Below are 14,116 nucleotides of genomic sequence, written 5' to 3'. Positions count from 1 at the left end.
GGTGAGAAGTCCTCAATGACCGGTCTTCCCCAGACCCACAAATTCACAACCTGGCTAGAGAAAGACGCAAGTGGAGTGTTCAGAGAACTGGCAAGGTCTTCATGTGTTTGCTGTCTCCTTGGGGAGGAGATGAAGGATTCCTGGCGGAAGTGAGATGTGAGCCGGTTGTTAAAGGTGGGTGGGCCACAGATGGTTGGTGGGCACGGGAGCTTTCCCTGCCGGAGGCCAGGGATCACAAGAGCAGAGCCCAAGTGACAGCACCCATCACTCAGGTCCTTCCCCGCAAGCTCTCTGCCTCTTCTTGTGGTCACCGCCACGGCTCCATGGTTTAGCCCAGGGAACATAGGGTTTGCTATCAGACCCTTAGTTCATAGGAGCCAAGGGGCTTTACACTCAGCTCCATGGGGATCGCTCAGCCCGGCGTTCTGCCCGTGGCAGGTGCTGTCACCCTGTGTTCCGAGGCCTCGGTTTATGCTCTGCGTCCAGGCTGTCTTCGCGCCTCTTCTAGAGACAGAGCACTTGAATTGCTGCTCACTCACTGTGTGTCTCCCGGCTTTTCCCAGGACTCCTTGGCGGCGGAGATCGAGGGAACCATGCGCAAGGAGCTACAGCTGGAAGAGCCCGAGTCGCCAGACATCGCGTACGGCCTTGGTTCTCAGCTCCCAGGGACTGTGGGGTGGGCCTCAGATGCCAGCAGTGATCACTGTGATCCTTCCGCAGACAGTCTAGATTAAGGGAAATTAGAGAACACAGCTGACAACCCCCCTCCTCCTCTGGTTGGGTTCTAAATATATATTATGAACTTGCAGAAAGTTAGGGAAGGACAGATGTATTTCCCATCTCTCTTCACACAGGCTCCATCTTGATACCACCGCTCATTTTTATCTTTCTTTTCAGTGGAAAATGTTACTTAAAAATTTTTTGACGTCTGTCAGGAAAAGAAGAATAAGATGCAATCTGAGATACAGAGGGCTCTTCAGGGGGTGGGGTGTGAGCAAGGCTTCCCTTTCCTTTCTGCATACATACCGGCCTGTGCCATCTCTCTTCCTAACTTGAAACCTTGCACTTGGCCTGCTCAGAGGTGTAAGGAACCTGTGGATCTGATTTCATCAAGTTTTCTCTGTACCCAAATCCCATAGACAGAACTTAAACGGGATCCTGGAAGTGACCAGTCCCTAAGCCTCGGTGCATGTGTGAAGCCCTTTGCAGCCCAGAAAGAAGCAGCCATTATAGAAACATACCTACCTTTTTCTCCTTAAAAGAGAACAAATGAGCATCAAAGTGTGGTTCTGCTCTTAGAAATGGCAGTTTCCAGAAAAAAAAAAAAGACTAATTTGGTGTTTATCATCTCATCATAGAAGTTTTTAAGACTAACTTTAAGTCTTACTTTTTTAAAAAAATATGAATGGTCAACAAAGACTCATTCTGCAAAAATTTATTGAGCCCTGTTATGTGCTGAGCAGTGAACACTGCCCTCCTGGAATTCGCTTTCTAGAGACTATCATGAGAGAAGAAAACTAGGTGGGAGACAAAAGTTAACATCAAATATATTTGTAGGGGCTTCCCTGGTGGCGCAGTGGTTGAGAGTCCGCCTGCCGATGCAGGGGACGCGGGTTCGTGCCCCGGTCCGGGAAGATCCCACATGCCGCGGAGCGGCTGGGCCTGTGAGCCATGGCCACTGAGCCTGCGCGTCCGGAGCCTGTGCTCCGGTAGGAAGCAGTATCAACTTTAGGACACAACCACGTAGTGGAGCCCTGAATTCTGTGGGTATTGAGTCTCTTGAATTCCAACCAACACCCTAAGAAACACGTGAAAGGCACAGGGTGTCGGGTTGCTTGGGGGTCACAGTGGGCCAGCTGCCTGTTGGCTTCTCAGTGGATAGTGTTTGGAGGGTTGAACTCCAGGGTCGTTCCTGCATTTGCTTAGTCATGGATGATGTTGTGCATTCTCCCCAGTCACCAGAAGCGAGTCTTTGAGACCGTAAGAAACATCAACCAGGTCGTCAAGCAGAGGTCTCTGACCCCGTCCCCCATGAACATCCCTGGCTCCAACCAGTCCTCGGCCATGAACTCCCTCCTGTCCAGCTGTGTCAGCACCCCCCGGTCCAGCTTCTACGGCAGTGATGTCAGCAATGTCGTCCTTGACAACAAGACCAACAGCATCATCCTGGAAGCAGAGTCAGCAGACCTGGGGTGAGCCAGCCAGGGTCTTTTATCTTTCTGCTTTGGGGACAGGTAGGGGGGATTGAACACAGGTTCGGTAATCAGAAGAAGGGGGGCTGATAAGAGTCGCCTGAAAAGTGTAGACCTTTCAGTTCTCAAATCTGTTGTACCAACCGGCTGAGCTTATGCTTATCTTGATGCTGCTATGTTAACCAGTTTAAAGAGTTATAACAGGATGCACCAGAAGTCGGCTTTTCTGTAAAATGTTGGAGGAGAGGAGAAATGACAATTTTTTTCTGTTAACCTTTATCTGTTAGGCTACAGACCAGACATTTGTTTCATGAACCCCTTTGTAGCTTGGATTCTGAAAGGCTGAGGAGGACTCAGGCTTGGTCTTGTGAGCAGAATCTGGTTTGCTTCAGGAGGTGGGGTGCAGGGTGTCTGGCAAGTGCCCGCCACACTATGCATTACTGGGATGGGTCCTCTTCAGTGGTGGTCTGTCCCTCTCATCCTGAAGCCCTGCAGGACCCCACCACCACCGCCATTTCATTGTCCATCCTTTTCCTATGACTTCACAAAATTGGCTTTTCTGACTGATGGGTCAGACAGTTGGAAACTGCTCTATCGGAACTCTGGTTTTTTCTGGACTTTATCATTTTTCTTGTTGAAGTATAGTTGCTGTACAATATTATGTCAGTTACAGGTAGGTGTACAACATAGTGATTCACAATTTTTAAGGGTTATAGTCCACTTAGAGTTATTATAAAATATTGGTTATCAGCCTGAAGAAGGTTTCGACTAAGGCGTCATGAGGGAGATGTTTTGTAGGGGTTGGATTTTATGTAGTGTGTGCAAATTTGCAATGCACCTTAGTGCTCCCTCCTCACCTCCCCGAGGAAAAAAAGAACCAACAGAGGGAATTGTTATTCTGGACAGGCATTTGTTTCCCCATTTTAGCCTAAATTTCAACTGCCTTGGTTTCCTTAAAAGACCCAGCTGCCACCTGGAAACTAGCAGTAAGGCCGTTGTTGTCTAGCGCCCCCTGCTGGGTGCTCTGCGCTCACCCCCCGTTTCCCCTCCTTCCAGAAACGAGGAGCGGAGCAAGAAGCCGGGCACGCCGGGCACCCCGGGCTCCCACGACCTGGAGACGGCGCTGCGGCGGCTGTCCCTCCGCCGGGAGAACTACCTCTCGGAGAGGAGGTTCTTCGAGGAGGAGCAGGAGCGGAAGCTCAGGGAGCTGGCGGAGAAGGGCGAGCTGCTCAGCGGCTCCCTGACGCCCACCGAGAGCATCATGTCCCTGGGCACGCACTCGCGCTTCTCGGAGTTCACCGGCTTCTCTGGCATGTCGTTCAGCAGCCGCTCCTACCTGCCCGAGAAGCTGCAGATCGTCAAGCCGCTGGAAGGTGATCACAAGGGGCCTCGGCCCCTCTCTGCCCTCCTCAGCGACTCTCTGTGGTCCCTGATCCACCACCGGAAAGCTGGCAACCTCTGTAACGCCTACTCCTTTTTCTTCCGAGATAGCCACCCGCGCTGCTGGTTTGAGTTCCTCTGAGTGCCCAGGCCTCCACCTCTCCCGGTGCAGGTTTGGAAATGCACACACAGGCAGCCCAGACTAACCTCCAACTCAGCCAAAGAAAAGAAAACGTGTTGGCGCCGGTTTTCCTAGTTCTCTTTCTCTTGCATTTAGGACCTTAGAAGTACAAATCTTTTGGGGAGGCAGAGGCGCTCCTAACATCCTCAGAGGTTAATCAGGACATGCCTGGGGGTGTGAGAAGTGTAGCCAATTGATGCTTTGACTTCTCAAAAAATTTGGTGTCAGGGAGGGGGTGTGCAAAGCAAACGCTGTAAGTTGTTTTTTTTTCAATAACCAGGTGAAAGCGGTTTGCTATTTGTTGACTCACATGTTCCGCTTTGGTCTTCAAATAAAGAGGGTGTGGCTTTCCGCAGATGCAGTGTTCTGAGCAAGGCTTGTAGACCTCCACAATTTGGGGGCCGGGAAGGGGGTGGCTCTGGCCGCGAGTGAGTCCTGTCCCTCTTTAAGCCTACCTTTTCCAGGGGCAATTCAGTTTCTAGTGTCATGGACACCCTAGATGATTAACCCCGTGGAAAAACTCCCCTTTTTTCCTTCTTTTTGCTTTAGGCATTATAACATGTGTTCCCCTTACCTACCGCTACCCTGCTGAGAGCCACTAAGTGCTTGTAATTTTTTTTTTTCTTCTTCTTTAGTTTGGAAACCCAAGAGAGTTTGAGAAGGTATTTCAGAATTCTACTATGTATCTAATGCAAAGCCAAATCAGAATTTCTGTAAGGCAGTATTTCTCACCTTTTTTTTTATTACCCTCTTTAAGAAGCCATTTTAGACATGAATTCCCAATCCCTCCCCCCCAGAAAAGTTAATGCCATAGATATATGTGTTATATGTGTATCTGTGCCTAAAGAGAGTACAGATATTCACCCCAGAAGAACCAGTTTTCAGCCCTGGGGGGCAGTATCACCCCTGTTAGGATGCATGCTGTAAGATGAGGTTGTACTTGTAAAAGACCCAAGAAATGCTGGGTGCCATAATTCTCCAAAGGAAGGAAGAGGGTGGGCGAACATTCTTTTTTCATAATTACTTTTTAATTGTATAATTTAGGCCCTTCTTAGATTTCAGAAGAGGGATGGCTCATCCTTTTTTTAACTGTTTATTCAGTTGTAAGCTTGGTGATTGTTTTCTGATCCATAATTATGTCTGTTTTTCTTTCAATAAAATCTTCCATTTCTGCAATTTTACTTTTTGCCTTTCTTTTCTTTTTTCTCCTTTGTCTCTCAGAGGTCATTGGAATTTATCATCTCTATCTTGTCTGCTTTCTATATTTTACTTTGTGTTTCATTAGATCATCTAAGGATATGTTTTTGGATTCATTTTCCAAGCATATTGTAGGAAGAGATTTTTTTAAAAGTTATTTTGACCAATTCATCCTTTTCTCTTTTAATCTTGTGACGTAGATAGCAGTAGTTTTGTGATAAATTAATAGAATAAGAGGAAATCCCATTAGATTTGCAAGATAAATTTCAACTATAGTACCCTGCTCACCAGGAACCCATATCACTACCATTAAAAAGTCATGTCTTATCACTATGGGCTGTAAGGTATCCTCATGATAGAGATCTATCCCTCTGGCTCCATTTTGTAGTGCTCTGACTTCTTAGTTGTTTAAAATACAACCAATATTTTTTTTCTTCCTCTCCTCTACAATTACTTCTGTGTTACCATGTTTAATTTGATATGGTAAAGTGCTGACATGGAAGTCTGCCTGATGCTGGGTTCATTACAGCTCTAACTGTGGTGTTGGATAAGTTACTTTACCTTTTTGAGTCCTGTTTCCCTTATTGTGAAATAGGGCTCACATCTACCACTCAAGATTGTGTCAAGGAATAAATGTGATGTGTTTTTATCGTGCCCAGCATCTGATAGGTGCTTGTTAACTTGTAGGCTCCTTGAACTTGCCCCTTTTCCAGTAATTCAGGTATAAGGGCTAGCCTTACCAGTGTTGAGACCTGGACCAGTATTTTGCTGGGGCCAGTGTTCTTACATCCTTTTCCACTGCCACCAAGAAGCTGATAGGATTCCCGTGCTCTCCAGTGGCCCAGGTAAATGTACCTGTGGTGAGGCCCCTGGAGAATGTTGGCTGGGATCATAGCAGATAGCCAATCTGTGTCGTCCATCTGTGTCTCCCTTACCTATTTAATTAATCTTGCTATCTGCTTATTGGTGTCAGCCAAAATAACTGGGCTAGGTGTTTAAGAATGCTAGCACTCTTGTCTCTTCATCTTATCTTACACGTTTTAAGCAGGTAAAGGACAAACAAAATATTCAAACTAGAAAGAGATATATCGGCATTAAAAGGATGAATCAGGCAGTATTTTTCCCCTCTATTTTGCTCTTCCTTTCTGATTGATTATAACCGGATAGTATTTCCAAATATAAACAAGTTAATATGTAATTAGGGAAAAGCATACACTTCCAAGCTGTACATTATCCAGCAGGTTTAGTTCTAACTTTTAAGCCCTAGGTGCTCTGCTGACATACATGGATTTAGTTTTCTTCTCCTTTGGTGACATGAAAACCTTTTAGTTAGAACAGCGGGGTGTGGAAAGAAAGCAAACAGAAGGAAAGGGGCAGTGGCCGTAACTACGTTTCTGCGCTGTCCACGCCCTGCTCCATAGACCATCCTGGTGCCAACTAGGAACGTGAAGGTTCCCCTCTTTGCCTGCCTGACCCCCGCTTCATTCTCGTGTGGGTGGGGAGAAGGTGATGGTAATGGGAGGTAGCTAATAGTACAGCAATCCTCCTGCTTTGTGCTTGACAAATAAAGGAGGCCAGGAGGGGTGGGCACGGGAGGTGGGGGGGGGAGCTGGGGATAGGAAAGAGACAACAAAGGCTCTGAATAAGGCAGAACTCCTCACACTCCACCTCCCATCCACTGCCACGCCTGGACCACCACGTTTGCTCGGGCCCTCAGAACCAGTCAGGAGTGGAGATGGTCCATGAGCTCCCTGCATGGCATAACTCACATGACAGTCAAGTTTGCAGAGGTTTTCACCAATAGTCACTTTTGTAGAATAGAAGACACCTGTTTGAGAATTAGAAGACCATTCATGTGTGTTACTCACCTGATTTCTGAGGCTCACATTATGTGAGGCCTCCTCAGTGCTGTCTGAGATGTGGTGTTTATGGTCAAGAGGCTGGGCACTGGAGCCAGCCTGGGTTTAAGGCCTCGCTGTGCAGCCTCTGGCAAGTCATTTTACCTCCCTGCGCTCGGTTTCCTTATCTGTAATGTGAGGATGGCAGGGTTATCCTGATGAATGAGTCAGTAAGTGTAGGCGTCTTAGAAGAGAGCCTGGCCCTTAGTGCTCAGTAAAGGTTGGCTATTCCATGAGTAAAGGAGGCCTGAGGCGTGGGGTGAAAAGGCACGTATTATGCATCTTTCCGCATAACCTTTCCATTGTAATCTCACTAGATTTCCTTGCTCTGCATTTTCAGGGAATGCAAAAAACTCCATGTACTTCTGTAGCCTTTTTAACTCCAAATAGCAACTCTCTGTAGCCTCATTTCTCTCTCAGACTCATGCATGGGGTGGGGAGAGATGGGGCAGCCTGTTAAACAGATGGAGAATGGAGGCCCACGGGACTCTTTTCCGGGCCCAGACCTCCAGCCTCAATGAGTTCTTTCCCGGTGCATTGTAAACGTCTAGAACCCCCTTCAGAAGGATGAGGAGATCTGCCACTTCCTTGACATGGTTCTTCACTTTCCATTGTGTTGACTTTCCCTTTAGTCCCCTTCCCAGTGTGGCCATGGCCACATTGCATCTGGGGATTTCTCATCTTCCTTCTAAGACCTGGATGCGCCACCCCAGGCTGGGTGTCGTATTGCCTTGTTTAAAATTTCTCCCCAGTGCAGTTTTGTTGCCAGGAATGTGGACATGTGAACAGTGAACACACAAACCGGGGGCCCATTTTGGATTATTATGCGTGGAGGTCCCCAGGAGTGGCAGGAGAAACCCCATTGGTGGGAGAGTGCATCTCCTGGCAGGCCCTGGACGCCCACGGGGAAGCTGCCCTGCCCGCCATTTATTCCTCCATATTCTCACTGAGCCCAGGTTCCTGGCTAGTTTTCAGACCTATGGTTTGAGGAGGGAGGCAGGATGAGTTTACAGAAAGAACTGGGCCTTTAGCACTGAACCCTGGCTATGCTACCGCTAACTCAGTGACTCTGGAAGTTACGTAACTTCAGTGAACCTCTGTCTGTGAGGTGTGGGTAATAATACTTAACCTTGCAGGGCGATTTTGAGGAGTGAGTCTAGGTGATACATGTAAAGCAAGCTGCCCTGCTGGTACGCCTCCATACAGGGTAGCTTGTTAAAAAATGTTGCCGTGGCACCTGGGACTCAGGATCCCATGCACAGGTTTGTTTCATTATATGTACCTTTCATCTCTTTTCTTTTTTGCATTTAGAGTATTTTCTAGTTATATTCAATAGGTTGCGGTTACGTAGATTGCTATCGTACTTGGGACACTTAAAACCGGGAGAGACCCCTAAGTGTGTACAGTTTTTTCTCTTTTAAGTGGATTTCAAATTGCCCATTTGCAAAATCCTTTCAAGACTCCTCGGCCGAGACTGCCCCATGAAGAGTTATTTCCCAGCAGTGTTTTGGAGGCAGTGCACTCACTGGGCACAGCGGAGGGTCGGGGAGTTCAGTTACATTCCTGGACCACTTCCTGACCCCACTGCCTGCCTGCCTGCCTTTCATTTCTCTTTCATCTTGACTCCTGAGCTCCTGGCCCCTGGCATCCCTGGTTCCCCTTTCTGACGTTCCCCAGGGCATCCTGGTAGTCTGGAGGGATTCTTGCCCTCCCAACACAGGATGCCCTCGGGAAACCAGCAGTGAGTGTCTGGGAGTTCATTGAGAACTGTTCTCAAAGTCTCTCTGTTGAGCGTGGAATGTTATTGGTGTGGCTAGCTTCTTCATCTGTGGAATGGGGATAGAATGCCCACGGGCGGGGCACCCACAGTACCAGGGCCGTGTGAGGGGTATTAAGTGTCCTAAGGGGGAGAAAGTTTGCTCTAGCAGATGGGTTGGGCAGAATTCCGGCACAGAGTGGCATGCTAAAGGTTCTGAGATGTAGTTCCTCAGTAAATACACTTCTTAACCCAAGTTTCCTAAGCAGACTTGGTCTTGGAACACCTCTCTTTGGGAGCACCGGGTTTACCTTCCAGGTCCTCAAGGACGCACTCCGGTGTTATTACAGAGCTTGCTTGGTGTCATCTGAGTCCCAGGCTCTGGTGTCAGCCAGGAGATGGGCTCCTCTGCTTCAGACCTCTGTGTGGACTTATGTGTTCTTAAATCACGTCTCTTTAAGCCAGTTCCCACTCCCCAAAGCCTGCAGCCTGTCAGGCTTATTGGCGGAATACAGAAAACCTAGGTAAAGGAGGTGACGGCCGTGCCCACCACTTCTCTGTGTGCTGCTTTAATTTCTTTTTGCTTTTCTCTTGTTGTGGGTCCTAGAGTTGGTTTGACATCGTCTTATTCTGCCTCTGCTCTGTCTTCCCTGTTCCCAGCTGTGTGTACTTGGTATAGAATCCATACACATTCCCCCCTCCCACCCCTCTTCTGTGCTTGCCTCGCTTATCTTTTCCTCTTCTATTTCTCAAGTGATTCTGTGTTGGATTTGGGGGTTGACATCAGTTGATTAAAATAAAGAGTTTGTCACCAAACGTCCTTGGCACATAGTATGGCGTTAATTTTACTTTGTAAAAAAATTGATTTTCGTCCTTAAATTGGTGCCCCTTCCGGGCATGGAAGGGGATTAGCACCTGCTGCACAGCAGGAGGGGCAAGGGAAGCTCAATGGGTGTCCCTACCAGAGTCCACCTGTGGCACCCAGGGCCCCCTGGGGCTCACGCTCCGCACTGGAGGGTGGTGAACAGCCATCCGCTTCGACCCCCGTCCTAACCCTCTCTTCTCCCTGTCGCCCCCTCTGCCCTTTCCCCTGCAAGGTTCTGCCACCCTTCACCACTGGCAGCAGTTGGCCCAGCCTCACCTCGGGGGCATCCTGGACCCCCGGCCTGGTGTGGTCACCAAGGGCTTCCGGACGCTGGACGTTGACCTGGACGAAGTGTACTGCCTTAACGACTTCGAAGAAGATGACACAGGTGACCACATTTCCCTCCCGGGCCTAGCTACCTCCACGCCAGTTCAGCACCCAGAGACCTCAGGTGAGAGGTCCCGAGCACGCGTGACTGTCTCAGGCAGCAGGAGTTACCCGAGCCGGCCTCAGGCTTTCCCAGAGGAGATGCAGGAGCCGCCAGCGGCCGAGGAGGAGGAGGGGTCTGGTGAGGGCATCGCGATCACTCCTGTAAACCTGGCATCTCTACCGGAGGCAGAGTTCCGGGCCATTCTCACTTCTGTCCCAAGCACCATCCGTAGTGGCTCTCTGTCTGTAGCTTCTGCTCGTCTGTGTGGGTGATGATGAAAGCATTCCCACTGTGCGGTTCCGTTTTTTAATAGAGTCTGATGCCTCCTTTTGTAACAAATGGGTGCGGCTCCCTGCCCACCTTGGAGGTGCATGGCCCGGTGGGCTCTTAAAGGGGAGCAGGAAAGGCTGCTAAAAAGAAGTGGATTATTGCCCCCTACCCGCCCCGAGCATCAGCTCCCCTTCCTGTTCTGGCTCTCTCCCCATGTCTAAAAGGCAGCTTCTCGGGTCCCCTGGTGACTTCCAAACTGAGCTGAGCTGAGTTGGGCAGTTTTAGGGGCAATTATGAGTGCTGGATCGTTCAGAAGGTGAATGAGAGGATCTGTTACCTACACGATGCATTAAAATTGGAAGAAGCCCAGAAAGTGTTCAGGATTTCAGAGATCACTTCATAGATCAGCCTGTTCCCTTTCCTAACTGCAGTGAAGGCGTATGTGTTTTCTTTCCAGCTTATACATGTGTTCAAAGTAGATTTTGTTTGTTTGTTTGTTTTGTTTTTTTGTGGTACGGGGCCCTCTCACTGTTGTGGCCTCTCCCATTGCGGAGCACAGGCTCCGGACGCGCAGGCTCAGCGGCCATGGCTCACGGGCCCAGCCGCTCCGCGGCATGTGGGATCTTCCCAGACCGGGGCACGAACCTGCGTCCCCTGCATCGGCAGGCGGACTCCCAACCACTGCGCCACCAGGGAAGCCCCAAAGTAGATTTTTTTTTTAAGTGTTTTAGCAATACTTCTTAATCCAGCAAACCCTGAGAGGATGTCAGTAAGCTTTTTTAGAGAGAGAACTCTAGATGGATCTGGAAAGAGCACTGACTGATCTCTGTGCCCACCTCCCTCCACCCCAATATTAAAGATATGACCATGAGGTTGCAGAATTACGCATCCTAGGCCTCACTGGGATGAAAAGCTTTGTGCCCAGGGCCCTAGCATCACAGGGTCACGTGGTTTACTATTTACCCCAGACTTCCTGGAACCCCTGGCTGCTTGGGCTGAGGGGAGAGACCCAGAAAACGATGAATTAACCCAATGTCGTCATCCTCATGACATCCCCAAGCCGCCAGATTTGAGGAGAGGCCGTTCATCTTCGTGACTGATAATTTTCGTTCCTGAGAGGTACAACACTCCCCATAGAGTACAGGGCAGGAGAGAGCTGAGGTTCATGGTGGTGTCTCCCATCCCCTGGCTAAGTTCACACATCTCTGGCCAAGGAACTTTTCTTTTTTCTTTGACATAAACTTTAGAGGTATCATCAAGTAAAAAGGATTATTTAGCACCTGGGTTTGTTTATGTCTTATTTTAATTTTTAGCCACTGAGTTACCAGATTAAGCTTGCAAGGGAATGAAAATGCACATTATTTAGGATCTTCTCACTTAAGAAAAGGAATCCTTTTCCCTCTGGAACTGTTACCTCCCTGTGTCATCGGCACTGGTGCCCCTCTGGAAGGCAGACCGTGGTACAGGAGACACTGTGTCTGCTAATTTTGTGGCTGAAGGGGCAGGCATCGTGTTGAGGGTGGTGACCCCTCCCTGCAGCCTTGCAGGTGGATTAGAAGGTGAATCCTGTAAATTTAAAGAAGCACCATTCGGTTTCTCTTGGAGAAGTTGTAGAGAAGGAATAAAGCTTATCAATTCAGCTAAGAATATCTCTCTGAGGACAGAGGGAGCAAGGGGACCAGTTATGAGGAGCTAAGTCCTAACCACTTTCCTTACCACACACAAAGGCGTATCCATTGCTTCTTCCCACCTTCCTGAAACCTGCAGCAAATCCATCCCAGCAACTTGGAGGAGAGGCATGCAAATGTACAGTGGAAACTACAGAGGAGTCCCAATGGTAGTGTGCAACCAGAAAGAATTATATAGATCGCTGAAGGTAATTTAGGGAAGGTCTGATCATCTAGGCAAAGGTTCTTTCGAACTTGTTTTCTGGGCAAGACTTGGTAAAAGCTCAGTGCAGGAGGGAAAGACACGGACAATGATCTGGCTCTTTTTTCCCTGTGGGGAATGACAGAACCACTTTGATTCTAGGAATGTAAGAAGCACGTCACTCTACATAAATCATCCCAGGGACCCTGAGTGGCATTATGCACACAATCTCGGAGTCACAGGCAGACAGATAAGTTTCAGTGGGAAAGCCTGGGGCTTCCTCTGTCTTGGAATTTGTACCCCCCGCTGGCCTGGTCCCTGCCTTGGTCTGCCCTTTCCTGTTGCCAAACAGCACAGTTCCAGGAGCTGCCATCTGCCTGGGAAGACTTAGTAGGGAGAACCTTTGAAGACAGAAGGTGATTAACCTTTCTTTTTTAATAACTGGTATTATGGGAGGAAATTGGGAAAACTTGTACATTAGGCACTTTTGTCTAGAGCCTGCTCTCATGGAGAAAACATTTTGAGTACTGAAAAATATTTATTAATATATTTTAATGTATTATTGTGTCATTATTTGATTTTTATAATCCCATGTCTTTAAAAAGGATAAATCCTTGTTATATTTGTAAATAATTTAGATGATTAAAATGGACTATGTAAAACAATTTTTAGATTACAGTTTTACTTTATTTCAGTAATATATTTTATGTTTCAATTCGTATAGAAAGTGCACTTTTATCAGAAATAGACATAATCTCGTACTGCCAGTGTCCTGAATTTTAGGTATTTATGTGTAGAGAAGAGGCCGCGTGTGGTAAAGGATTAAGGTCCGAGTTTAAAGTCACAGAGTTAGGTCAGCAGATGGTTGGATGGACAGTCCAGGTGAATTATCGTGGATGCCTTGATTCTTAAAGGAGAGACAGAGGCAGGATTAATGCAACATAGAAGAAAGCAAAGGTCAGTTTACTTAATGCTCATACACATGGAGACCATTTCCAGTGGGACAAATATCCTAAAACAGGCTCCGATAAATCATGGCAGCCTATCTGGCAGTGGTGCTGCAGTGGAGCTGTGTGTCATTTTTGAGGCTGAGTGTTGAAGGCAAAAATCACATTTGGTCAAAAGTGCCCTTGAAAACCCCTGAAGCTGCAGCACTTGGGCCCCCAGAAGCAAAAGCCAAGAACTAGCTGCTTTTGTAGCTTGCTTATTTGATACGTAGCTCCAGGCTCTGTTCAGGAGAGGTTACGTGAAGAGAAGGGAACAGCTGGTGGATGAAAGGAGGCAGACAGAAAGCTCGAGGAACTGAGTATCACTCCAGCCTCCTCTGGGGCAGGGGCTGGTGTGAGCAAAGCCCTGGGTGGGCATCCTGTTGCACTGTCAGTCCCACTGCAGAAGCAGGACCCAAAGGGGCTTGTGAGGGAACGTTGGCCGTGAGGACCTGATGAATGTAGAAGGGAAAGTCTGATACATTCGATTCACAGACCCTCTGGGAAGGTCCCTTCTTATCTCCACCCAGGGAGTTGACAAAGAGATCCCACTCTAGTGAGAAGACTTTTCAACCCCACCCTGGTGTGTAGCGGTTACAGGAGTTTGGTTATTATGGACAAAGCTGGGGTCTGCTCTCACCCCCCTGTATTAGGAGATGCTAAGGAAGCCCTGTGCTCTTGCATCAAAATGTATAGTAAACCAGAACCAGGCCAGTGCAGCCCGAAGTGAAAAATGAATGAAGAATCACATAATTGACTCATCCCAAACAGCACGGAGTCAACCCTGCTTAACATTTCCAGAACAAGCCCGCTTGCTGGAACCGCTTTTTCTATGGAACCTCACCTCTGAAAACCATAGGAGGGCACTGCCGTGCTCCAAGGGGCACTCACGTGGATTGTTGAGTGGGCGTTTGTTTGCACAATGCCTCTTCTAAAGTGGATGGCCCTTGAGGTAGCACGTGGGTGCGCGTTGAGGTTCCGGTGAGTTGTCCAGTTGCGCCGCCTATTGACGCACGGGAGAAGTACGCTCTTGAACAGGCTCTGGTAGCACTAGCTGGATGATGGACTTGCGGCCGCTTAGCCAGGCCCGCT

The 14,116-nt window shown here is 48.4% G+C and overlaps 1 protein-coding gene across 31 annotated transcripts in view; it reads left to right on the top strand.

The window, feature by feature from the left end:
* Positions 1-14,116, top strand: part of TRAK1 (trafficking kinesin protein 1) — a 164,058-nt gene that overhangs the window by 138,262 nt on the left and 11,680 nt on the right. For 26 of the 31 annotated variants that reach the window (XM_089919126.1, XM_089919122.1, XM_089919125.1 and 23 more), the window contains 4 exons: positions 564-640; positions 1,956-2,192; positions 3,249-3,565; positions 9,702-9,920. In XM_089919126.1, the coding sequence (XP_089775252.1) occupies positions 564-640; positions 1,956-2,192; positions 3,249-3,565; positions 9,702-9,920 (850 nt within the window). Of the gene's footprint in view, positions 1-563; positions 641-1,955; positions 2,193-3,248; positions 3,566-9,701; positions 10,038-14,116 lie in introns of all 31 variants that reach the window. The other 5 variants (XM_089919109.1, XM_089919108.1, XM_022563674.3 and 2 more) reach the window with 2 other exon arrangements.

The sequence above is a fragment of the Delphinapterus leucas genome, chromosome 10, assembly GCF_059928025.1.
Source record: "Delphinapterus leucas isolate spDelLeu-1000000601 "Yukka" chromosome 10, BTC_Dleu_Yukka2, whole genome shotgun sequence".
Lineage (NCBI taxonomy): Eukaryota > Metazoa > Chordata > Mammalia > Artiodactyla > Monodontidae > Delphinapterus > Delphinapterus leucas.
This window is presented reverse-complemented; position numbering and strand designations above follow the sequence as displayed.